This window comes from Lissotriton helveticus, chromosome 4_1 (genome assembly GCF_964261635.1).
Source record: "Lissotriton helveticus chromosome 4_1, aLisHel1.1, whole genome shotgun sequence".
NCBI lineage: Eukaryota > Metazoa > Chordata > Amphibia > Caudata > Salamandridae > Lissotriton > Lissotriton helveticus.
The window spans coordinates 1273818591-1273846107 of NC_136063.1; the positions used below are offsets into that span (position 1 = coordinate 1273818591).

At 41.2% G+C, this 27517-nt stretch overlaps 1 protein-coding gene across 7 annotated transcripts in view; it reads right to left on the reverse strand.

Moving 5' to 3' along the window:
• The window catches only part of LOC144829072 (beta-Ala-His dipeptidase-like), a 392817-nt gene that overhangs the window by 225278 nt on the left and 140022 nt on the right, over positions 1-27517 (reverse strand). For 3 of the 7 annotated variants that reach the window (XM_078687838.1, XM_078687839.1, XM_078687835.1), the window contains exons 2-4: positions 22003-22116; positions 7016-7135; positions 5830-5973 (exon numbers count right to left, since the gene is read on the reverse strand). In XM_078687838.1, coding sequence (XP_078543964.1) covers positions 5830-5973; positions 7016-7111 — 240 coding nt within the window. In that variant the 5' untranslated portion in view covers positions 7112-7135; positions 22003-22116. The remainder of the gene's footprint in view (positions 1-5829; positions 5974-7015; positions 7136-22002; positions 22117-27517) is intronic. The other 4 variants (XM_078687840.1, XM_078687836.1, XM_078687842.1 and 1 more) reach the window with 3 other exon arrangements.

Here is a 27517-nt window from a genome sequence, read left to right on the forward strand (position 1 = left end):
ATTATCACATTATAAGGTTATATTAGTTGAACTGTTTATCTTTTTCACCTTTCTTGTAATGATGATTACAATGCTTTGTTTCATGCTACTAGTAACTGCAGCTCATGCTTTTTATACTATAATACAATTGTTTCAATATATGTTTGAAAAGACAATATGTAACAGGGCATGCCTGAGTAAAAACGAAAGGGTAGATCTCTGTCCACGATTTGGGAATTAGAGTGGTCATGTTCTGAGGTTGCAGATAACACTTGGTACCCTAGAAGGTTAGGGTTTCAGACTGCGCACTGTGGGGCAGCTGGGACTTAGGCAAATATACTCTGATGATATGTGTGGACTCAGTCCCCCATGTTCTGATGGGAATGTTGTCTTGATACACAGTCCCAATAATATAACTGCTTTCCACCACATTTGATTTCATAAGTTTTGTGGACTAAGTAAGAGAAGGGTCATGAATTATATAAATGATCAAATGCAAATGTTATTGCATTGCAACCGTGAATAATTGAATTTACTTGAACGCCATACTTGTATATATTTTAATTACTTGTACATTCATCCCCTAGGGTGATCTCACTGACCCCAGAAACTCGACAGACAGAACGTAGTGTCTTGACAAAGGTGGCCCAAAATCATATGTACCACCGAAACGCGTCGAAGCATTTCAAGGTATAATTCTTCAACTCGGACACCTGTGTTGACACATTAACAGACTGTGCATAACATATGGGGGTTAGATAGAGCTTGAATATACACCCAGTATTGCACAATTGGATGTCTCACTGTTGTCTGTCCTTTTTATTTGTATCAATTTTGCTGGTCAATCTTGAACCCCATGTATTTTGATTATCTGTCTCACTTTTTTAACTGGTTTTATTTGTGTAAAGTGGTGCTTTTGTCCACTTGGTATTTTAATACATTGTATAATTTTAATAAATTGTAAAACATTTTTTGCAAAACTGTTGTTGATTTAATGTATTGTGCTATTTGCTTTGAGTTTTAAATTGTTCTATTGCACATTCTTCAAGGGAATATATTTTTTGTCTACTGGTTGATACACAGTCCTACTTGATTCATAGGAACCTTATGACAACATTTTATTAATATATCACATTACAGTGAACAGTGTTATCTAGTGTTTTTCAAAACTGTATAAATTATACACAATATATAGTATGAAATATAAATAAAGAGTTTGCCCTACGTAGAGGCTCGCTTATGACTGTTAGTCCTAGTTTAAACAGAGGATTGTGAATCATACTTGAAAATATTTTGCTTTACATTTTTTGAGTATTTAACTCCATCTAAATTTAATTTGATATAACTTCTGCATCGTGTAAGAGACAAAATGAGATGGTTTTGTGATCATGGCAATTACACATCTTTTGATTCTGACCTGTTCCTAAAGGCTGCAGGGGTGCATTGCAACTCATTATATGCACCTTCTGTCATGGACAGTCATTGCTATACATAGAAAATGAAGTAAGATATGGACATCTGCAATTCATCACTTGCTATTCACATCTTGACTGTTATCATTCATTTACGTAAAGCTTATGTGATATCAATGCACTGTTCCAATAATTTTCCCATGACAATGGCAATGACTCTAAGTGGTAAGAAACAAACGTGGGTTTGTCCTTCATCTACAAGTGAAGTGCTCCAAAAACTAAAATCTTAATTTATAACTGTTTACTTTTTAATGAGTTCATGCCACTCATAGTCATATGGAATAACTAAAGGTCAAGCATTTTTAATAGCAAGTGTAATGGCGTAATATATTTTTCATAAATCTGGTTAACCAGTTCCTTAGACAAATTATAGATTTTCAAATACTGTAAAAGTATATCCGGTTAAGTCCAGCACAATCAGCAGAGTACATTAAATTTGAACAATCGGTGTTGTGATACTAGCAATACTAATAGGTAAATGGGAAAATCAGATAATAGATTATGGGCCTGATTTAGAAAATGGCTGGCAGCCAGCAGTCTGTCAGGATAGTGGACGTCATCTCCTCTGCCACCCTGGCCCAAACAAACCAGCATTTTGAAACAGGCAAGTGATAGATTTTGGAGAAAAAAAATCGGAGGACTTCATTTTTTCCAATGACATACAATGAAGCAAATGCAATTTCAGGCTGGGGACAGCTCAAATTAACCCATTGTTCACTTTACAATCAGGAATGTGCAGCCTTAATCGGGTCTGTTGGCCTGTTTGTTGGCCAGACTGCTGCCAGCCAAATTACAAGATCATCGCTCGCCCTGCAGTGATCTCTGTACCATCACAGTGGCCATTACCACTGCGGCTCCTGTGAAAGCAATGAAAGTTTGGTTCATGGCTGCCATCTTTTAAGTGGCTACACACTAAACGTTTTCTTCTTCATTAACAAATTCCCTAAGCGGTTGTTTCTGACATGCAAAATGCAAACGCCCCCTACACCCTGAGGCTTTACTCTCTAATTAATTACCAGTTCAGTAGAAAAGGGTGAGGTATTCTTAACACCTGGTTAATGCTGACACTGCAATATCGGATATTTACTGAATGTCAAATATACCGCTAATTCTGAGGATTCCTCTGAAAACTGGGGACATACAGGCCGAATTGATGTTTTTGCACCAAATTCTTTGTATATCTGAATATGCAATATGCTGCTACTCCTAGTAACATTTGTAAGGTTTAACATGCTGATATTGATCCGGAGAAAATTGAGGCGAGCAGTGTTTTAATGCAAAAAAGGGTTAGTGAATGGGTTGGAATTCATCCCTCACCTCTAGTGAAATTAGAAGTTGCGGCAGGTGTAGGTAAGTGCGGTGGGGCGGGATGGGGCGGGGCAGAAGTCGACAGATGACGGAATAGGCCCCACTGCACTTACCTATGCTGGCCACGGCTTGTGATTAGGGTCTTAGAGTACAGCACTACTAACAAATGGGCAATATTTGTTTCTAGCTTCTTGACGCTGGTGGTATTGATTCATGTAATTTGTAAGGTGTGACGTAATTTTACTGCAGTGTTAACTCATGCAGGGAAATGCTAAAATATGCAGTAATGGGGTCGCTATACATTTTTGCCACAAGTGATCACTATTTTGGTACAGGATGTCTATTCCCTTCCAGGCTACTAAAAATGGCAGCCCACCATTAGAACTAAACGAGGGTTAAAGAGGCAGTGTTCAACCAGGAATTATCTAACAGTAAAGGTTTCTTTTTTCGTTCACTAGTCTTCCAATGCTCTCCTCATCAATTCTCATTGGAATAACACCATGCCATCAGAAGCAGCGACGCTCCATGCATGACTCGATGGGTGGAGGACCTAAGGCCCATGCAAGCCTGTCATCATGATTGACAGGTCTTTCCTTATGCCACATATGAATAGATATGAATAGATATTCCCTGTTAGAATGCACGCACAAAGTGTACCATGCAAATGTAGGACTTGTGTCTAGGGCTCCATCATTTATACAGCTAGTCCCACATGGTTCCCTCGAAAAATGTCGAGAGACTCTAACCAATACACTCCTAGTGCCAATGGATAATACAATAGGGTCTGATCTTTTCCCATTTCCTCTCACCTGGGTATGCCCCTACCTGTGTTCTGTGCACGCTGTGTCACTGGAACCAAGTAATACCTGGCTGTTCGAGCAGTATCAGCACCCCGCCCCAACGCCTTGAGACCCTCACGGGTGAGTTGTGCGCTCTACAAATGTATTGATTGATTGATTGATGAGCCCTCACTAGGGTAAACCCGGTCCTATGTTGCTAGGACCTGGCTTGGCGCTTGGGACTGTACTGTTCCCATTGGAGCAGGGTGTAGACTAATTTGCATATGAATGGATCCAAACTGAGGTGACATGGTGTGCAAAATAACGATGGTATAGGATGCGGCCCGAGTAATTACAGAGGCTGAGATTAATTCAAGCATTCCATCTATCACTTTTTTGTATAATGCAGTCCTACCTGGGCATTGGTGGCAGAGTGGAATAGAAGTATCAACTTGATAAACTGCTTGCAATGGCCAAACTTCACTTAGCACTGCGTAAATGGATTTCCATTCAAGAGAGTCAAACCCCTTTTCTGCATGTAAGAATTCTGGTGTTGGCCAGATATTGGGGACAAATCGATGTATTATGCCGAAAGTGTCTGGAGATTTGTGCACTGCTGCATCCAAGTATAAACACAGACTGATCTGAAAACACCAGCTCCATCATATAAGGCATGAGTTCCTTCACAATATATGGTTGGGCGCATCATGACATAAACACTGCTAATATATCAGCAGCACCCTTAACCGGATTACCAGTCCTACCAATCGGCACAATCATCTCCTTAGGAGTCTGGAGTATAAGTATAAGGCAGTCTAGAGGTTTCCCAGGCCATTCACCCCTCCCCATAATGTCTAAACAATGTGTATTTATTCAAATACTTAACTTCTTAGGCCACAGTCTCCTAGTATTCTATTAGGAGCATATTTAATCTGCTGAGTATGTCTGTGTGAGTCTGTCTTTATGTCTGCATTGTAATGTATTTTTTCTCCAGCTCTCCACTCGCTTGTTTCAGTGTCTGGAGGGTCGATCTGATAGATTTTACTACTCATGCCTGGAGATGTAGGTTCCTCTTATAGATGCTTTGAAAGATTTCTACAGCATACCTGCCCTGTCCACAGATCGTGCATATCATCTGAAATATTATGTAATCCCACACCTGACCTCAGTGGCGGAGATGGAATCCAAGAGCGCTTCTGGGGGAAAATCCCACATATTGCTTCCTGTTCCATTGTGGAATCACGAAAGTCATCAATATGGGGGAATGATCTGAGATTGTACATTGGTGTAGCTCAGTCTCCTGTATCCATGCCCATGCCTCTCAGGTAAGAAGTCTCTAAACCATTCTCAACAATGCAACGCCACATACTTTGGTGGTATATACACTCGCGACCCTGGGAATTCCAATGCACCAAACGTCTATCAACTGACTGATGTTGTTCCATTATCAGTGTGATCGCTTTTGCTGCAGCAGTAGGGTTCTAGTATTGGTTGATGAAATCTATCATGGGGTCTAGTGCCACACTGAAATTGCCTTATCATACAATTGTGTAGGGATCAGACCACACACATTCAGATATTAGTGTAAAAAAAAACTTGAGACATCAGGCTTGTACCGCTCTTTGGACATAATCTCTGCGCAACCCTACGGACAACTCTAATGCAAATTTTTTTTTTTTAAAGATAAGTGCAGGAGCCCAAAGTTTATCAATGTGGTGAGTTCTGAATGATGTAGTTGGCAAAGACCAAGACTGCCTTCTGCATATTTCACCTAATACCTCTTTCTTCCAGTGCCCTACACCTCTTGTCTCTTTATCTCATGCTTGCAGGTTCTTTTTCACCCCTGTTTTTTTCTCTGTTTTCCTGTCTTTCTCATTCGTTCTCCATTTGTTTCCAAAATCTGAAGAAGAAATAAGTCCTGGTCCAAAGAAATGAGTAGTAGGGCCCATGTCACTGGTTATTCACAAAATGGAAGGTGAAAATATCCATGGAATGGAGACATGATTTTAGATCGACTGGCGAACAAAAGAGCAAACAGCATAAACATGTTCATAAACTCTTACACAACAAAAATATGCAAACATTTGGGTGTTTTGATGCTTGGCCAGAAGCATTTCCCTATCCTTATCCCTTTTCAAAATATATAAGTAATGCTCTCTTCTAATGAGCTAGGAAACCTGTCAATTTGCTAAATTATTACTGCACTCATGACATGTAACATACATTTCATGTGGTATCCACAAAGATGGGAAATTCCTGAAAAACTCCAGCAAATAGTGACTAAACTGTACCTCCTGTAAGCCCATGTCTACAAGCTGAACCGTAGCGCCCAGTGACGTGATCTCCTCCGCCGCCATCTTCATCATTCGTGTAACTTCTCCCCTTAGTTGTGGGTCACTCGAGTCACTGGGAATGGCCAGCCAATGTTTCAGTTTCTGAGGAAAGCAAAATGATTCGGGTTATCTATTGGTACCCATAAAGATATGGTTTTTACAAACAATCAAATAATTGTAATCTTAAATGGTGCATCGCCATTTTGGAACCACAAAACAGACAGGTAAATGGTTCTTTGTAAAAAATGCTTAAGAGTAATTTTGTTACATGTGATTTATTTTTCCTAAGAATTGTTTTAGGGTATCTTTAAGAGTACTACTTGCAGGTAAATTAATCATACAGGATTCGGTAGAAAATAGAGAATGTCAGTGGGGAAATCAACATCCACCAGACAACACTTAGAACATTGTGACTGGTGAAACACGGATAAGTTGAGTCAGATGCAAGAGTATGAAAATACGTTTACCCAAAATCACTTACTGAGGCATATAATGTTGTGGCTGCAATTAGTGTAAATGGCATTCAGGGCCATGAATACCAGGCATGTACTTTTGCCTTTCTCCACCATTAAGAGTTTTATAACAGCAATTAGCAGCTAATTATATAATCACAAATACACGTTATATCTCGTGGTAATCAAATAGTGCTCACTGCCTTAACTTAACCTCTTCATCGCAAGTCAATTATTGAGGAAGGTTACAAATATAGTAAATATGAGCTTACTTTGTGATGTAGCGGATACAATATTATTAGAGGTCAGTATTATCGATCTCGATATACTGATATCAAATCACCCTTTGCACTTAAAACCAAAACAACTAACTCGATATTAGTTGCATTGCTAGCAATTACCATTACCATGTGACAGACAACTTTAGTTGCCCTCCCTTGGTGATTGTTCTTCTCAAGAAACATTTCTGGGTACCATACCACAGTGTGCCTGCCAATGTTCGACTATTATACTGCAAGCTATAATAAATTGTCATTTGAAAATTCAATAAAGAAATATATATATATTTAAAAAATTTGGGGAACATTCCTTTACAGACAAAGGAGTGAATGCAGTACCAGTCATCACTGACACATATTTCACTCTCCTTGGAATTTATGAGAGAAGAGGAGTTAATATGTTGCTCCACTTACCTGCACAAACTCATCCTGATGAATATCAATATGGCTGAAGATTCGGTCCACCAAGCCCGAGGGCTGGAGGGCCGACATTTCCGAGCTAAGAGGCATCAGGAGGAGCAAAATGTTGAGTATCTGAAAAGGAGAAATAAGGAGCTGCGTGACACAAAACCACACGCTTCACCAAAAACAGATGTTGCTTATTATAGGTGATTACAGTGACAAATTTGTAAAAATAAAAAAAGTGCCAGCGCACTCCTCGGCAGTCCACTGCAGCTTGCACCACGCATTGCGCCTGCCATGCTGCCAATGATAGTAACAACACAACTCCTATCCATTAAGCTCCTAAAAGTGTGACAGTTTGCACTAGTCCAGGCTCCCATAACTATAAGAATGGCTTGAACAGCAGGTAATAGTCATTTTTAATATATATTGAATTAGTAATTACCTGTTGTTGTGGCCATCTCTAAATTAGCCAAACAGCCCCACCTTGTGGCAGACTGTCACTAGCACCGGTGATGGCAATCAAGTGCTGGTGCCGAGCACCGGAAACCAGTGGCTCAAATTACGCACTGGGGGGCCGATTCACAGAACTAATCTGAGATAAAATCCTAAACGTACTACTTTTGGTATTCACAGAAGGCATTTAGTAGTAGTAAAGTTAGGATTCCTAACTTTACGACTACTAATCTGAGATAAAATCCTAAACTTACTACTTTTGGTATTCACAGAAGGCATTTAGTAGTAGTAAACTTAGGATTCCTAACTTCACGACTACTAATCTGAGATAAAATCCTAAACTTACTACTTTTGGTATTCACAGAAGGCATTTAGTAGTAGTAAACTTAGGATTCCTAACTTCCGACTACTAAACTGAGATAAAATCCTAAACTTATTACTTTTGGTATTCACAGAAGGCATTTAGTAGTAGTAAAGTTAGGATTCCTAACTTTACGACTACGAAACTGAGATAAAATCCTGAACTTATTACTTTTGGTATTCACAGAAGGCATTTAGTAGTAGTAAAGTTAGGACTCCTAACTGTACTACTTCTCAATGCCTTCTGTGAATACCAAAAGTAGTAAGTTTAGGATTTTATCTCAGATTAGTTCTGTGAATCGGCCCCTGGGCGATTACAAACAACGATTAAATAAATGAGTTAGCTCCTGATGTACCTTACCTACCTGGGGACACCAGACATCAAGGCAAGTTGATGTCATGTTCGGCATGCAGAATAGGACAAAGAATATGCTTGAAGCCAACTACAGAGCTGCTGTTTCTCGATAAATTAGATAGATTTACTGTGTAACAAACTTCCACCATAGATTCTTCTTCTTTCAATACCACAGCAGGCAAATATTTTTCCTGACAGGAAGATGTCTACTATTGCAGAGGTATAAAAACTACTTTGACCATGCTGACTTAAAGGTCACTAACTGTTCACTTGATTAACTAATTCCTTTCAGTATCTCTGCCCCTGAAGATTTATTTTAAACAGATTAGGAAGCACAGAGGAGGCTATGTGACTTTTCCAGAAGGAACGATTAGCCTTAGTTATACCGCCAATTTTCCAGGCACTATGCCATTTCGCATTCCTGACCAGGCTCTGACTCGACTAACTCCCATTGGACCTACCTTGCAGTAGTCAGAATCTTCAGCCTGAGATGTGCCAAGACCCCTGCAAGCACTGAAATATTCTCGTTGATCAACAGTCTTTATTTCCGCTAACCACCTTCACACCCACCAAGACACTCCATACATCAAATGCCAATGCTCATTTCTGTCTACATCACTCCATAGCAGAATTCGACCATGATTAACCATGACTTTCCAAAATCATGCGCTACTTAATGTAACACCACACATGCAGGGGCATATTTACAATGAAGTGGCGGAGCTTCGGAATTAGCCTCCTTGGCTTAACGCCACACTCCCACTCCTCCACTTCAGAAACGCAGTGCTGCACCATATTTAGAAGAATACGGTGCAGCCCTGCGTTTCCCCCTACGATAGCGCTAAACTTAGCAGCAGAGTGCCAATGCAGGCACCCTTGCACCATAGAGCAAGGGTGTCTGCGTTGAGGGGAAGCTCTCCCTTCCTGCACAAAAACAATCTTGAAAGGTTGTTTTGTAACTTTTATGTGCGCTGCTTAATGCAGCACACATAGAAGGTGCAACATTTCTTCTCTTTTTGATGGTTTATGCACAGGAAGGGACATGCAATTCACTGTACTTAACTTTGGCACAGCCTCCTATTTACGCCACCCTTGTAAATAAGAGGCAGCGTCAAAATCAATAGGTGTTGCCGTGGAACGCCCACCACAACATCCATTGCCCTCTCCGTTCACTCTAAGTTCAGTATGAAAGGATGCCTTATTTACAAGGCACTGTTAAGCCACATTAAGTGGCTTAGCGCTGCCTTGTAAATAAGGCGAAGCCCCATCATCAACACAACTTCACTAAATGTAAATGTCCAGTATTTGTAATGCGCAAACAATTGCCCAAGGGTGTCAAGGCGCTGGGGGCCGTCAGGAAAATTAAGCAAGCTATTGCCCAGAGTCACATGGTGCTGGGATGATCTGCCGTTGGTGCCAGCGATCCAACCATGAGCCCCTGGGCTTCGGAGTTAGCTGCCCTGGACGCTGTGCCAAACCTGTGATGCTCTGGTGACGATAGGGGCTAGTAAATATGCCTCACAGAGTTAACACCTGCACCCTGGCAATCTAGATCACGTTCACCATCCGGCATTAGGGAACCAATATTTTCAGATGATCTAAATATCATTTTAGCAAACAAGCACTACAACTCTTATATAGAATTCCAAAATGTACCACCTTATATAAACAAGTAAAGTGCACAGCACACAATCCAGACAGCCCATAATATTATAATGCACAGTTCCAGCTTCTGCCTACACAACTGAAAGGATTATGAAAATGCATATATAAGATGGCTCACAGTTCTGTAATACCATACAAACGGCGTAACATGTAAAAACAAGCATTTGCAATGCAATCGGTCTCGCCTTTGGGACCTTACATGTATGTAGCTATGGAGCACATTCACCTGGGTGCTGAAACATTCACTGTTCTTTAACCCCTTCCGTGTGGGGGTAATTCCCCCGCTGTGCTGGGGGGCGGGGGGGCGCGCGCAGCGCCCGCATGCTCATGATGAGCTGAGCTCGTCATGAGCAGACCCGCTCCCGTGGAACGCTCAGCACAGCAGGGGAATTATCCCCGCATGCGAGCCTTCCACGGCTCATGACGAGCTGAGCTCGTCATGAGCACCGGAGCGCCGTGTCTCATGACGAGCTCAGCTCGTCATGAGCACCGAAGGGGTTAACATGGAGGAAAAATAAGCACCAAACTGCTTGACACACTAGGTATGGGAACACATGGAGAGAAATATTCCCTTTCAGCTGGAAATGGTATAGTCCAAAGCTCTGTTTTTATTATTAAATCGGGGCCTTCGGTGCTCATATCACTGAAAATACAAGATTTTAAAGAAATATTATTGTTTTAGGGTGCTCATGTAAGACAAATTCTATGGGCTGGAATCTATAGAATGCTAAAGTGATTCTGGTATTTTACTGACCTCTGATGGTCGTTTTCTATCAAGAAAGTTAAATAGAGGCAGTTGCCAGAAAATTTTTAAAAATAAAGTCCCTAAGCAGAAAGCAATTCTGGTATTTTACATACCTCTGCGTTTCGTTTTCTATTAAGACAGTTAAATTATAGCATTTGAACAGAAAAAAAGTCCCTAACAGACAAGTCCTAGGGCTGATCTTCAGAGCCCACAAAGTACATACACATATAAGTATATAATAAGTATACACTAAAGTATATACAAAAGGTCTTGAATGCTCGGCCTAAAACAAGAAATATCAAGTTACTTTTCATCGTGTCACATCTATGGACCGCTCAATGGAGGATTTTGGCTAACACTGGGTTGGACGTTTGGGAATATGAAAAGATATGCGTGCTATATGAGAAACTGTAAATGTGTGGAATGGTTTTTCAGCATTAAGTGCCTTGTTGCTTTCATCACTAAAGGCAGCTGTCACAAGAATGCCCCAGCATGGTACAGCAAGGTGCCTAAAAGGAAATTGTCAATTTTTTCCATCAACACTCCCATATTTTGCTAGATGTTGCTGTTTTTTTTTAATTCTGAAGTGCAGTAAGCTCTGCTGACCAGGCCCCAGTGCATGTGCTCTGATCCATTAGAATGTATGTATAATTGGCTAATCTCTGATTAGCATCTTTAAGTTACCTATATGTTTATTGTATTTGGTACAAAGTGTAACCACAGCTAGAAAGTTAAAGTTAAGTTACAAGGAATGCTTTTACATAGCAGTTTTTACAACGCAACTACAATTACATCGCATGATTTTACAACACATACCATTACAACGCATTCCATTACAACGCATACCATTACATCGCATACCATTACAACGGATAATACTTTTAGTGCAACAGTAGGGTAAGTGTTGGATAGCGTAGCGATAAAAATGACTATTCCCACTCCAGTGAGAGCAACAGTAGGGAAAGTGTTGGATAGTATAGGGGTAAAAATGACTATTCCCACTCCAGTGAGTGCAACAGTAGGTAAAGTGTTGGTTAGCGTAGGGGTAAAAATTACTATTCCCCCTCCACTGAGTGCAACAGTAGGGAAAGTGCTGGATAGCGTAAGGGTAAAAATTATTATTCCTAACTACCCCAAAACCCATACCCACGCTAAAACTTAAAATACTCCATTACTAACCTTATAATTGTGATGGCATGCGTTGTAATGGCATGCGTTGTAATGACATACGTTGTAATGGCATGCATTGTAAGGGCATGCAATGTAAGGGCACTTGCACTGTAAAAGTTTTGTTGTAAAAGCATTGCGATGTCATGCCTGCGTTGTTATGGACGTTTCCCCTGCCACTGTAGTCAGTCAGGCTAACATACTTTATTTGGCATTATTTCAACGCATAAAAAGTACAAAAATAAAAACAAGTTAAAATACATTGCATCTAAAAAATATCTAAAAGACATTACACCATGTAAGATAAAGCCATAATTTCATAACTTCATCAATGTAGGACAAAACAATCGGTTAAAAGGAAAAAAGTAATAAAGGTAGACGTCTTCTACTAGCCACTGCTCATGGGTAGGATGCGAGGGAATAACACACAGAGGGATCTGAAATCTGATAGATAAAGAGCAGTGCTGCTTATATTGAGTAAAACTGTACTTCCGTAGCATGGGAACTAACAAAGCTTTCCTGTGGTATGCTCTCCCATTGCACGGGCATGAGGGCATGTCATTCACTGTGTAGGTGTTAGCTGGGAAACGACACATTAACGGAATGTAGTTAATCCTAACTCTAATTAGGATGTATCTGTGCTGTGGGTTCCGTACAAATAAGAGATAGGAATGTAATAGTGCTTTAGCTGTCGGAAGGCGGCTATATGCAATTATAATTGGTTTGTGTAGGTTTCTCTCCCATTTGTGATTTGCCATTTTTTCCGAGAAAATCTTTTTTAATTTTACCTTTGAAAACGAGTTCTTTATTTATATTATTATTTTAGAGTTTTACATAGCGCGAACTAGACCCGAACCGAATCAGGTATCAGAGCGCTTTACATAGCACAAGTTACGTTTTTTACATGAGGACACACACTTTCATTTTTAGGCACGGGGAGCTTAAGTGTTTTGCCCAGAATCACAGGAAGTTTTGGCGTCGTTACCGAGACTCGAACCCCGATCCCCAGGTCCGAGGCCGAGCGCCTTGGCCGTTAGGCCAACTCCTCTCCCGCAGAGTTATGCTGCAGGGCGAACTCTTATAGATGATGGAGATCTAACCCAATCAAGGTGTTCTTAACATAGTTTAACCAAGGGATCTTATGGGCATAATTCAGTTTTAAGCAGTCCCTTAGTATCACCTAGTTCAGTTATAAGCATTGTCTTGACCAAACAGAAAGCCATAACAACAGGAGAGCCAATCTAATCACATCCTCGAGATAATGTACAGCCAGTTCTGAATGTGGTAGGTAATTTGCACAAGACCGGGGTAGTGAGAGCAGTTTTTTTTACAAAAAACATTCTCCACAATTTGGAGTGGCGCTGGGTCTACAGTTCCCCAGATCGCTGCCCGATAAGTGGCACTTTCCAGCATTTTCCATGAATAAATATGTAACATTTCTGGCAAGGGCTATAGTCAAGTTTTTAGAGAGGTAAGCCAAACACCTAATCCTATTTTCCACGAGGACCTTTCTGTTTAGTAACATAGTTTTCCAGGATAACTTGCTATCAAATGTTACTACGAATGTATGACGTTACAACGCATGCTTTTACCACGCATGATGTTAAAACGCAGGTTTTACTACGCATACCATTACAACGCATTACACTTGGGGGTGCTGGATAGTGAATAGTTTAATTTACTATTCCAACTCCAGTCCCCGTGGATAGTAGGGAAGGTGTTGGATAGTAAATTAAACTTATTCCCTATCCTAGAGCGCCCCCCAGTGTAATGCGTTGTAATGGTATGCGTAGTAAAACCTGCGTTGTAACAGCACTGCGTGGTAAAAAGTTTTGTTGTAATGGTTGTAAACCGTTACTACCAGATAGGCAAATAAATCAACCATTCCATTTTCCGATCCTCTATGTTAAAGTTAAACAGTTTCTTAGCGCGGACCGGCAATTAAAATATAGGATTTGTGACGTTAACACTTAGGTCTAGGCTAGACATATAATGTGAGTAGCCCTGAATACGTTTCTGTAATTGAACTCGGGGTTCTAGCCAGGAGCACTGCATCATCCACATATAAGAGGATGGGTAAGGGAGATGACTTTATATAAGGAATGTCCTTCGTGGAGCCACCCAAAGTTGCCTCTAGCCCATTAGTGTGCAGAGAGAACAGGAGTGGAGCCCTCACACAACTCTGTCTTACCGCGCTCGCGATATTAAAGGCCCTTGTTTGCTCACCATCCCTACTATACCGGAGAGATGCTTTTGCTCCTGTGTACAGCTCTCTAATAAAAGCAATGATGGGGAGGGGCGGGGGGGCAATCCCATTTCTACCATTATTGCCCATAGTTTACTGTGCAATACACAATCAAAATCAGATGATAAACCATAAAAGCCATGAATATTTGGCCATCCTTTGCTAGAGTATATTTGGAAATAATCATGGTTGTGTTTAGGCACTGATCAACAGTGCCCTTTCCTTACCTAAAACCATACTGGGATACTGCAAATATAGTTTTCTCTTGTGCCCAGTCCTCTAACCTGTTTAAGAGCACCCCACCCATTAGTTTTGCTGTACTATCAATTAAGGAGATAGGTCTGTAGTTTTTGGTTCTGGCCTATCTCCCTTTTTGTAGATGGGGACAATAACTGACTGCTTCCAAGAGCTGGGGGGAGGGCGATCTTAACTGCCACATTAAAAACACGGTCAATAGTGGAGTCCAGAGCACTTTTGATTCCAGAAATATATCAGCCAGAACCCTGTCATGTCCAGGGACCTTCATAGTGCTAGTCTGGGTAAAAAGCTAGGTCTATTTCTTCTACCTGAAATAGTACATCTGAAGCTTGTTGAACCTCTGAGCAAGGATCAGTTACAAATTGCAGCAGGGTTTTCGAATATATCACGGAAGTGAGATACCCAGCCTTTTTCTTCAATGTGTGAGTCTAAGGTCGGTGCATCATCCTGCTTTAAATGGGGGGCCTTCAGCACACTCTAGAACTGCGAGTCCTTTCTGAGGATGGGCCAATCTCAAATCTTCCCAGGCCTTAGAGTTTAGCTCTCTTACTCTATTCTCTCTCTTGCTCTCTTATAGTTTGTGCTCAGGGAGCGTACACAACCCTTATCTCTCTGGGTTACTCATAAGGCATTATGTAGTTTGGTAGCAACTGTCGAGCAGTCGTGATTAAACCATGATGTTTGGGTCCTAGCTTCCTTCTTGCGATGGCATGTTAGATTACTTTTAATCCCTTTCAAGATTCCTTCAAAAGCTGTTAGAATCCAACCAGGTGGAGCTCCTACATTAAGGCAGGTCATGAACTCTGAATATTTCTCCACAAGAAGAGTATGGAGGAAGTCACATCCCACCATCTTGTCCCATTTTAAGATGTACAGATTGTTTCTAGCCAAGGTTGGCTATGGTAAAGGATCTAGCTTGATGCGGGACTCGATGACCCACCGGATGTTACAGGTCAGGTATGCATGATCACTAAAAACGTTGAACGCCACCCATTTATCACTTAAGGAGTCCGATGTAATAATAAAATCAATAGTGGGACCTGTAGAGGGCGAACTGAATGTATAATCCAGGGTTCCTGTGGTGATTTATACTGTTTTCAATCTCCATATCCCAGACAACTAAAATCCTATTCAGTGCCTCCCCATAAGGGGAGTGGTTAAAGTGTACCATTTGGTCTCCACAGCTATCAGTTGTCCCACAGGCTGCACTGTCCATTAAGTGGCACAACCTAGTATTAAAATCACCCATCCAGTAAATCCTTAGTGCTTTTGAGTGGATAGTGGAGACTTCCACAAGGGCTTTCTCTAACTCATCCTCCACAATGTCCCTCAGTCCATTGAACTTACTGTTGCAAAAGTTAATTATCAACAAATCCCAATCATCCTGCCCTACTGTAAGTAGGTAATGAAAATATATGAACTCATAAAAAAAACTTCAAGGGTATGTGCCACTGTAGTCTAGTCTGGCATCTTATAAAATGCCAACAAAATATGATAAAATACGCTCTTTTTGTCAAGCCAGGCCTTTCTTTTTTATATTTATAAGTCACCCCTAAGGTCTGAGAGCTAAATATTAACTAGAAGTACATGTTCCTTTTATGTTTGACATGTACTGACTGCGAAAACTCTAAAATGTTGTTTTCAGTCTAGCAAGGCTGTAGTCCCATTGGCTAACATGGAGTTAAAATAGCCAATGCACTAAGTTCTAACTTCCATTTAGGACCACCAAACCAAACATTGTACACCAAGGTACAAAATTAATTGTTAAAATAAACCAGACTTAATGTGGTAGTCCGATTTAAAGTACCTTTTAATGCAAATGTGACTTTAGAAAATCACTGCTGTCTTGTTCAAAGTTCTGGTAGTCATTGCGGATTAACTACAGCAGTTGTCACCTGAGAAAGGCTGGTGCCCTCCTGCCAGGAGGTGCTAAGTGCTAAGTGCTCTCAGGAATGGGATCAAAGGGTCTGCTGAGGCAGGAGGTATGACTTGTTCCTGACAGGTTGGCTTAGGACGAAGACACAGATGGCCCAGCTTCAAAGGGGCTACTGCTTCTGAGATGCAAATGTGAGGCACACCTGAGATTGCCCACTCATTTGTGTAGGCTGACGTGTTGGCATCTCTTCCTTTGGGGAAAACCTGTTCCAGAACCAATTTTCCAGAAAAGGTATTTATATTGGACACACCTCAAGGGTTTGGCCATAGCTCCGACACAGGGAAGAAGGAGCCAACCCACAAAAAATGGTGTCAGAAGGTGTAGAGTTGCCCCATGGGAATTGTAGCTCATGCGGCTCCCCACTCACAAACTTGGAATTGACATAAAAGTAGCATTCCTGACTTCCAGAGGCAGAACACTGCTGAACTCGGAAAGGATAGAAGAAGTGCTCCACCTGCTAAACCTGTGGACCTCTGAAAGAAAGGCAGCATCAAGGAAGACTGTATGTGCTGCAAAGCTGGATCAAGACAGGATTTCAAAGAGAGAAGGATTGCTCCTACCTTCGACTTCATGGCAAGAGACCCTCAAGGGCTGGGCTGCACCCACTTGTACCAAGGACCATTTAGTGTACTCCAAGGGCTAGGTGGCTAGCCTACTGTTAAGTTTCAGGGACACAAAAACTCAAGAGACCTACACTTGTAAAGTGTCCACCTGACCAGTGGCCACTGGACTTGCCTTGGACTCAGCTGGGGTAGCCCGTGAGATTGATTTCTAGCCTCCAAGAAATTCCTCCCAGGTCCTGGACCATTGGCCAGTGCTAGAGTGTTTCTCCACAGAGAACTGCAACTTTCAAGCCAAAGGCAAAACATAATGTTTTTTTGGTACAGAGTCCAAGGCTGATAGATTACTGCTACTTGCTGGGTCATGTTTAACCTCAAATGGCTTTGAGAACCAAGATTTCACCGGACCGCTGGACGTTGCCTGTCTGTCGACCTCAAGCCCAACACCTGTCTCAAGCTGCAGAGAACATCACCCTGACCTCAATGTTGTCCAGAAAAAGAATCTGAAAAGTTTCTAAGTATGAAGGTAAAATCTTGACCAGGACCAACTCAGCGCCTCCATTCGACCATGACTTCCATCACAGTCGGCCTGAAACTTTGACTTTGCCCTGGACTCTTGCATTTGAAGCTCACAGACTATGGTTAAGAGTGAGATACAATGATTTACAAACTTTTAAAAACGTTTTAATTAGTAACAACAGTGATTTATTAAAGTCTTCGTTCCCTTTATCTGTTTTTTGTTATTTTGGTGTATACACACACGCACACACGCACACATACACACTATTCTTATAAATAGGAGTGGGGTTTTTATTGTGCTGTGTTTCTTTCTTATTTCTGTTTTGGTACTAATAAATCCTTTACACTGGTTTTCCTCTGAGGTGAGCCTGACTCCTCAGTGCCACAGCTACACAGGACTGAGCAAAGGGTTGATAAAGAAACCTGACTGTAACCTGACACAAAATAGTGACACTATTACTTGGTATGGCCTCCTAGCCATCCCAACTAACAATCCACTTTCTTACAGTGCTACATCTTGAGTGTTCCAATTAGTACATTTTATTTATTGTACTGGTGTAGTGTTATAGCCCTTAGAGAAGTGGGGCTCTTGATCAACAGCAAGGATATGACTCAAGTCTTACAGGTTCTAGATATCCAAATGGGTTTTCACAGCTCCAGAATGCAGTTACACAAATACATTTTCAAGAGGATAGCCTCATATGAAATGGGGGACCATGTACATTTGTACTTAAATTATATAGTTGAAACACTGGCTTTAAAATGAAAATTATACAAGAGGTATTGATCTTGATAAACAGGACCCTAGTACTTAAATTAAGACAAGAATGCAAGGAGTGGTATGTTGATCAATGTTGATACATGTAGTGTCCAAACTGCCTCTGCATTGTTCTGAATGAAAAAGAGGGGAATACGTAGCCATAGTGAAAAATGAAGTAGGTCTTCTAAATGTAATTGGGGATCAATGATGTTAAAGAAGGAATGGAGACGGATGTTGGTTGGGCCATGATGCTGTAGGGCTGAAAGATTCTGGGCTTTAGGGACAGACAAGTCACTTGATGGACTTCAAGGAGTAGAGTGAAGCCAAGAGGCTGTAGCAAGAGACAAAAGACTATTGATGCCCAAGGACAACGAGGCAAATAAAGGATTCCCACCCTAGAACAAAATGGAATACTTGACCACTTCAGTAAAGAAATATTTCCAGACGAGTATGTCACTCACCTATTCATACATTGAAGAGATCCCAACAGCAAAAAAATCACAGAAATGGGAAGGATTTAGAGATCAAACCTCTGAATAGACAGGATGTCATCATGACACCAACCCAACTTGAACTCGAACCTTCAAACCGAGTGCAAACCTAAACCTTTTTCAGGAGAACCCTATTAATCAAGTGATTGAGATGCTCAGCATGGAGTTGAGTTCCAGGACAAAACTGGCAGAAGGTAGTCCAGCTTGACCACTGACCTCTTTAAAACTCACCAGGAGACTATGTGGGACAGGGATTAAAACACATAAGAAGAATTGCAGCTGCTAATACAACAAATGGTGGAAATATTTGGTGACATGGGGTCACTAGTATGTGTTGAATCGAGTGCTGCAAGTGAGAATATAGTATCCCACCTTTTAAGGTCGAGCCTAGCAAAGGTGCACATGCGCTGCACACTCTGCGAGGCATGGTGTTGTAGGGTATGCTGTAGAAACCTTGTCCACTCTCTGCCCATATTTGTCATTGGCTTTGTGTCATTGTCCCTTGAAAATGCTGGCTTTTGATTAATTATGAGGCTTGTTAGTCCCGCCTTGGTACCGCCTTGTCTCCATTTGTTGACGCCCATAAGGACTGGACCTTTTACTTGGCTAGTTACACTGTGGGCTTTATCTGATGAGTGAGCACTATTTTGATCATGGACACTGATGTGGATAATAGCAGCTGCAGTGCTATGCACTCTAAAATATATGCTTTTTACTTTAATGAGCGCAGCGCCTCTTTAGGGACACCACGCTCACTTTATTTATTTATATTTAACATTCATGTTGAGCGCAGCATCATATTCTGGGGGATGTATGATGTTACAACGCATACTTTTACAACGCCTACCTTTACATCTCAAGTTTTACAACGCATACCTTTACAACGCATAGTGCTTTTAGGCGCTGGATAGTGAATTGTTTAATTTACTATTCCAACTCCAGTCCCCGTTGATAGTGGGGAAGGTGTTGGATAGTACATTAAACCTATTCCCTATCCTAGAGCGCCCCCCAGCGCAATGCGTTGTAATAGTTTGCGTTGTAAAAGTTGCGTTGTAAAGGCACTGCGTGGTAAAAGTTGCGTTGTAAAGGTTGTTTACCTATTCTGGGATACCGTTCTGTTTCATTATTTTTTTTTGTTATACTTTCATAATGAGCGTGGTGCCCGCTTCAGAGACATTGCGCTCTGTTTGTTTGTTTTTTGTTTTTTTGCTTTCAAACTGAGCACGGTGCCGCTTCAAGGACTCGGTTTCTTTGTATTTTTTTTTCTTAACCCTTGAGCGTGGCGCCCACTTCAAGGACACCGCGCTCAATGTTAAAGTAAAAAAAAAAAAAAGAAATCGAGCAGCTCCTCACTCAGTTTTAAACGTAACCATTTGCAATGCAATAGGTCTCGAATTTACGCGAGTTTCAGATACTGGCATTTTAAATGACAATGCCTTTTATTTATGTTTTAAAAAAACAAAAATAATAGGCATTGTCATTTACAATGCCAATAGCTTAAACTCGTGTAAATGCGAGACCTATTGCATTGCAAATGCTTGTTTCGATTTCTATACTAACCAGCTAACTTTTGTAAAGAAGAATAATGACTGGTTCTACAGTGGGGATTCGACATGGCCAGACCACAAGCCAATCGTCTTTTAAAACCTCCACATCTCAAAGTACAAAATAGATAGACAGCTATTCAGGTGGTGAAATAGGGAAAAATGTAATCTACGTACTCTGCAAGGATGTGCAAAATCACATTTTACTTCGAGAACATTTTGCAAAATGATGCTTTTAGAACGAAATGTGGTTTGTAAAATCTTGTGTGATTTTTTCATGTGAGTTGTGAAGACATCCTTAGAAATCCTGTGTGGGGAATCCAGACAATTAAAATGTGCATTCACACAGGAAATTGGTAATGCCACATAAATGATAAATATACTTTTGTGGGTGATGATCCTGATCATTGTTTTATTATTTCATATCTTTTTGGGCTAGAGTTGGTAGGCCAGTATCATAGGTGACAGTTTTCACCTAAAAAATGTAATGGTAGATGGCTTCTTGGCAGCTTGTCCTGGGTCACTGGCAATGATGAATTTGTTTAAGGGCCACTGGTAGCCTAGAAACATCATGGAATGGTGACATTATTGGGTGCAAAAATATTTGAAATAAATTAGAATTGCTGTTATAACAGGAGGAGATGGGAAATTATTGCAATGATCCAGGTCTGTTTGGACATAAGAATTTTGAAATCTAGGATCTTAACACCAGTCAGAGGTTTTTGTCAAAAGACAGGCGATAGCTAGGTGTTCACAATGTATCATAAGTTATGGTGGATGATTGCACTGGCCGGTCTCAGGAATACTTTAGGGATGTTCTGATGACATTCCAATGTGAAGAACCAGGGATACCATGTATTGCCTTGGTCACGTGTTTTGTGATACAGCAGTACCATTGATAATGAGTTTATATTTAAGTGTTGATTGTGAATAGGCTCCAGCCTGACCCAGTGACAATTCTGGAAAGAGGACTGTGTATGTATACAATTGTCAGGTACTTTCCATTGGTCATGGCTGTGGCTGTATTCCAAAACTCATTAGCAAGCACAATGGCAGCTTTATTGGAATAACAATCAGTGGTGTTGTGATGAACTGTCAATTAATTATGAACCCGTCAAAATCACGATTTTCCTGATGTTAGTGTTGTAGTGTTTTATGGAGATTGTTAAAATCAGGCTGTTGCTGAGATTAACAGCAATATCTTTGCTACAACATGTCATTAATATTGGAGAACAAATCAGTGGCTGATACTGATGCTGAAGGAACTGTGGTGGCTTGGTGGAGGGAGTGTTCAGTGATAATTTGCTGCTTAAGTAGCTGTAGGGATAGGAGGGGTATATACAATAAACTAGCATGAATTTTGAAAGTTTGGGAGTTTGGTTAATACTGAAATATTTGTATTGTGCATGTGGATGCCATCTTGAAATATATAGCTAATAAAGTATGGAAACAGCTCATAGAAGTTCAACAACAAGGGAATCCAAGTTCTCATTTTACAGGAAACTGGTGCAGGGTTAAGACCTGTGCATGGGGGGGATGGTGAGGAGATGGTAGATGGCTAGTGAAGAAGAGAGTTAGGCCAAGACCATAGATCATTGCTTATATTGATGGTGATATTGAATTTAGTGGGGCAGCCGCAGAGATGTCCCGTGGATGAATATGAGAGCTCACTGTTTAGTGTCGTCTTGAACGTGACACTTAAATGACTTCCATGTAAATGACACCCCAGAGAATATATTGGGGAATGGTTTAAAACTGGATGTGTAATTCTGGTGAAAAAGAGTAAGCAGAGCTTCCAAAGACAATCTAGAACTACAGTTTAGGAAAAGGGGGCATTCAGGGGCGGTTCTGTAAGAAGACGAGGCAAGCTGGATGGGCTCCATTGCTTACTCTATAACTTGTTGACTAATGAAGATGACAAAAGTGTCAGCCACTGACCTCTGTATGTGAAGGCAGGCCGCAGATATTCTGGATACAACAGGAACTGAACTTCACGACTGGGAGCAGATGTGATCTAGCCTCTTATCGTCTCATATAGGATTTCCTAGAATACTAGAGGGACAGAAAAATGGCCAGAATACTAGTTACTAAACATTTGTTCTGCTCTGACTTATTGCAGCATTTATGTAAGTTACCAGAAAGTGTGGCAGTAATTGTAACATACTGATGTGATACGCACTAGGACCCTCGTGGTTCTGGGACGGACTCTGAACATGAACTACATCATATGCCGGTAGGTATTAGGGTGTGGTTAATGTTGAGTATAAGATAATGCACAGTGTGTGAGTGTATGTTGAGGAATGCAGATGTATTTGACTGCAGCTCCTGTGCGGCATATCTCATTCACATGATCCGAGCTAGGGAAGATGCTACAGTAATAATGTAATATCTAAAAGTAATTTAAGGCAATATTTACAGCTGCATGTTGCAGCCAGAGTGGAAATTTGGAAATGGTGGGTGTTAACACTGTTTCATCATCATAATATACTTTATTCGGGATCAAAATAATACCATAAAAGTGCAGATAATAAAAAGATATTAAAATGAAATATGTATCACAGAGAGATAAACCCAACCTAAAATACATATATAAAACATTTACTGATAAAACCCGTTATCTAATAACAATCTTATACTCATGATTAATAAATGTCGTATTTTTAAAAAGGAGTTGGCATCATTAAATAAGATATTAACACGTGCAAAAATAAAATTTCCTAACAGATGGCCCAATAATTATTTATATCTTTGAGAGGTACCCTCACCAACACAATTCATTGACAAGAGCTTTGGCCTATCAGTGCTAAAATCAGTGTAGATACTCCTTTCCTCTGGTATTTCTATGTCGCATTGTAGAAAAAAAGAGTTAAAACCTCTGTAGACAATTTCAGAAACAATAAAGCCACCTTGGCCTGCTCAAAACCCCCCTTTTTTAGAATACTTTTTAATAAACGCTTCCTAGGTTGCTCGTAGTAGGGACACAATAGGACAAAGTGTAGGGTATCCTGCGGAGACCGTTGGTCGCAGCCGCACGGGCCCTTCAACTCTGTGGTCTTCATATAACCTGCCGGCACCGCTAGACTATGATGTAATAAGTCTAGCCTGTAGCGTGTCATTAAAAATCTGTCTTGAGCATTATGGATAAAAGACAAATATGTTTCAGTGCCCAAGCAAGATTTGGTCAAGACATGCGCTCTCACAGAGGGTTTATTCACTTCACTGTCTTCCCTCCGGTCGGCCACATATTTCGTGAATACCATTTTGACATGGGCCCTATCCCGCGGTAACAGTTTTGTGGGGTTATTAAAAAGATCTGAACAACCCAGGGCTGACAGGGTTTCCCTCACATACTTCAGCCATGAGATGTTCCTCCCCTGATCACGTGCCAAACAGTCCATTATAATCTCCTTGGTTAGTGAGGCTTCGGTGTTGGTCCAGATCTTAATCCAACAATTAATGGGTTTTAGTTCTAACCTATCTCTCAGATAATTGACACCCAGTTCCTCGTGTATGATAAATGACGGGGTACTTTGGGGGACTCTCAGCAATTGCCGCAGGTATTTATTCTCTTCAATTTGGACAATTTGCGGATTAGTGAATCCCCAAACCTCACTACCATAGAGTATTTTGGCACAACACTTCAAATTATAGAGTTTTAAGATTTGTTCCGATGACCAGTGACCCACCCTATGCGCAAAGTTCGTAATGGCACCGGTACAACTATCTAAGGAACGACATCTCTCATCTAACAGGGGTTTAAAATTAAGGCGGGTATCAAATAAAATCCCCAAGTAAGAGAATGTCTGTACTTTTTCCAGGAAATGTGCGCCAATCTTATATTTGTATTTCCTTTTCGACGTCTTTCCGGCTTCCATATTATATGATTTGGAAAGATTGGCAGACAGGTCTAGACTCTCCATAAATTGGACAAAACCATCTATTAGGCATTGTAAACCTTGGGGAGTCCGTGCAAGAAAAACCGCGTTGTCTGCATAGAGCAGAACGGGGACCCCCCTGGTTCCAATCCTTGGAGAGTCCACCCCCAAAACCTCTAACGCCTGCTCGAGACCATTTATGTATAGTGTAAATAGAAACAGGGCCAATATGCAGCCCTGCCTTACTCCCCTTGAGCATGGGCATTGGTCAGTCAAACTCCCCTCCTCGTTATATCTGGCCTGTGCAAAAGTATTCCTGTGTAGAGCTCTTAAGATGTGCACTAAACCCGGGTCCATGCCAAGAGTCCACATAATTGCCCACAGTTTCTTGAGGTTCACGTGGTCGAAAGCCGCCGTCAAATCCATGAAAGCCAAGTACACCGTCTCCTGACTGGCAACAGTGTACTTGGATGTCAATAGATATAAATTGAGGCATTGATCGGCCGTTGAGCGTCCTGCTCTAAACCCGTACTGAGTGTCATTGAGTATGTGATTTTCTTCCGCCCAATCCAATAGTTGATTGAGGATTACCCTACCTAGGACCTTCACTGTCACATCAATAAGGGAGATGGGGGCGGTAACACAGTGGGCTGTCCCTATCTCCTTTTTTGAATATGGGTACAATAGTGGCTGTAGACCAGGACGCAGGCATGCCCGAGACCAGGGCAGCATTAATGACTCTGGTCAGAATTGATGCCCACAGATGTTCCTGACTCAGGAAAAGATCAGGGGGGACCCCGTCGGGCCCTGGAGCCTTGTTCCTTGTCAGACCCTCTATGCCCGCCTTTATCTCACCCAGGGAAAATATTATATGTCCTGCATTTTCACCCCCTTCCTCAGCTACTGTATGCTCCTCTGTCATACTATAGTTGTATAGCCCACTAAAATGCGCATACCAGTATTCTGGCAGGATGTGGTTTGCTATTTTCGGATTGCTAGCCTCTTGGAAGCAGGGGGCATTAATAACCTTCCAAAATGCAGTCATGTTCTTAGACTCGACCGCTTCCCTCATATTCTCCCAAGCCTGCTGTTGCAAGGAGGTTTTACGCAGCTTAGCTGCCTGCTTGTAGAGTGCCCGACATATGGCCACCCTGTTCTTTTCCCTAGGGACTACATTTAGGGCTCGCTTCAATTCTTTAGCGGCCAAGGAGCAGTCACGATCGAACCACCTGGGGTCCTCCCTTCCTTTACTGGCGGATTTGGTCCTAAGTAAACTATCAATGTTCTTGGTGACGCCTTCAAAGGTTGTAACCAACTCTGCCCCGTCCACCAATGGGTTTAGGCACTTCCAGACATATTATTGTTTCTCCGCAATTACAGCTCTATGAAGGGCTTCACCATCTACCTGAAGACCATCTGAGTCTCCTCCCTTGGTCAGTTGCTGATAAAACGCCACTATTCCCCGTGCGGGGAGTATGCTTGGATGAATTTGGGTCCCTGAGGGAGATAACCAGTGGGTTATGGTCGCTGAAAATACTTAGCTCTATCTCAAACCCTAAAATCCAGTTCTTTAACGTATTAGAAACAAAAATAAAACCAATAAAAGAAACGCAACCTATACCTTTAAAAGTTGGATGAACCAGGCCATTCTTCCCTGTTTTAATTAGGTCCATAGTATGTGTTAGGGCATAGGTTCCTAACAACTTATTTAATTCCTTTCCCTCTGTTGTGTGTCCTACGTGCGGGCCCTCTTCCAATGGGCACGAAGACCATTCCCTTATTCTAGGTTTCACGTTTGGGCATAGGTGACAGTTAAAGTCACCTAATAGTACCAAACCGGTATGCCCGATCCCCCTGGTCATATATCCCAGATAATCTGCCCTCCAATTCCTTCAGGCTTATTGTCGATTGACCCAGTAGTACAGCATTATAAAAATGTATAAAAATTGACTTGTGGCCCCTCAAGCACAGTTTAACCCGCTGAACTAGTCCCAGCCTAAATCGTCCCACCTCCCCTTGAGGCTTAAATCCACGTATATAATCAGGCCTCCCTTTGCTCTTCCCACTGTTCCCTGTTTCAATGACAGTTACCCCTGAGCTTAACTAGGTATCGTTAATTACGGAGGCAATGGCTACCAGTAATGCAATTACTCAAACTGTCATGTGCGCTGTAATTACTGGGGGCATGGGGGATTTAAAATCAGGGCTTGCTCCACCAGGAGAAACAAATGCTAATTCTGAGTTTATGATCTCACAATCCATTTTAGTGGTATAAGACATGGTTCTCCAAAGTCAGTCATAGAAGACCAGATCCATGCCAGATTTTTAGCATTTCCCTATTTACATAAATGTAGATATCTTAAAAATTTGTCATGGATCTGGCCCTCCTGGACCGACTTTGGAGAACCATGGTATAAACAAAGCACAGCACTTCTCTGTTGCTAATCTACACTTTTATCTGCAATAAATAGGCATCATTAGAAAAGGATAAAGTACAGTATTAACAGCTAAATAAAGAGAGATGTTTAGGAATAAGGGACCTATTTAAGGTGGAAGCATACCACTGCCTCCCACGTTCAGTTTTAATAAGGAAAAAATGCAGTTAATATAATTTAGTCAGCTGACAGCTTTATTGACAATGCTAAATATTCTCAAACAGCGAGGTGTGGCATGGGTACTGCTATTTGATTTGTAAAAGCTGGCAGACATGTTGGAGAAGCTAATTTTTATTGGATTAAGTTCTACTTTCTATTAATTAGCATTCAAAATGCACCTGTGCATGTTCTCATCTTTTATTTTCTGCCAATATTGATGCCTTTTCCCAAAATCTGAGATGATACTCTGGCGAATTGTTATGTTTGCTTGGGATACTGCAGAAAGAGGCGCTTTGTGGATGTTTAACATGTTTAGTGGTAGTTTATTACATGCTGAGCTGGAGTAGTGCAACTTGAAATTCACAAGAGTTCTTAGGCATACAGGAACCAGATGAGGCTTGCGGCTTAGTGGATTAATGCATCCACAGTAGGGGCCTGCGTTCGAATTCAGGTCACAAGTTCAAATTCTGGTGGGTCCACTCAGCCTTTCACCCTTCTGAGGTCGATAAAATAAGCACAATTCAGTTGGGTAACAATACACATCTGCTGTTCAGCGCCAAGATACCCTTGGGAGACGTGCACAAGTTATGTTATGAAATCAAGGCCCCATTTTGGGCTTAAATCTGAATTTGAAATAATTAGAAAGAACATTTTTATTGCGTAGAAATGCAAGTAATGGGACCAAAGCCTCTGGGAAGTAGCAAGTAGTGTTTCTCCTGTGTGAGAGAGGTTGAACCTAAATGTCAGCTTAGGCACATTTTGTCTCATAAATCATTCTTCATTCCGCAGAATCAGCACATATATTGGATTGCCAATTCGGATTGCAATCATTGGGCTGTTTTTGTTCAGTAAAGAAGGGGTGCACTTCAGTCATTTTGTATCAATTGTACCAATAAAAATATCAAAGTAAAATAGTTGGATAATATTAAGATCTAGGTCGCCCCAACAGTAAATCTCGGTAACCACAGCGCCAATCCACACACC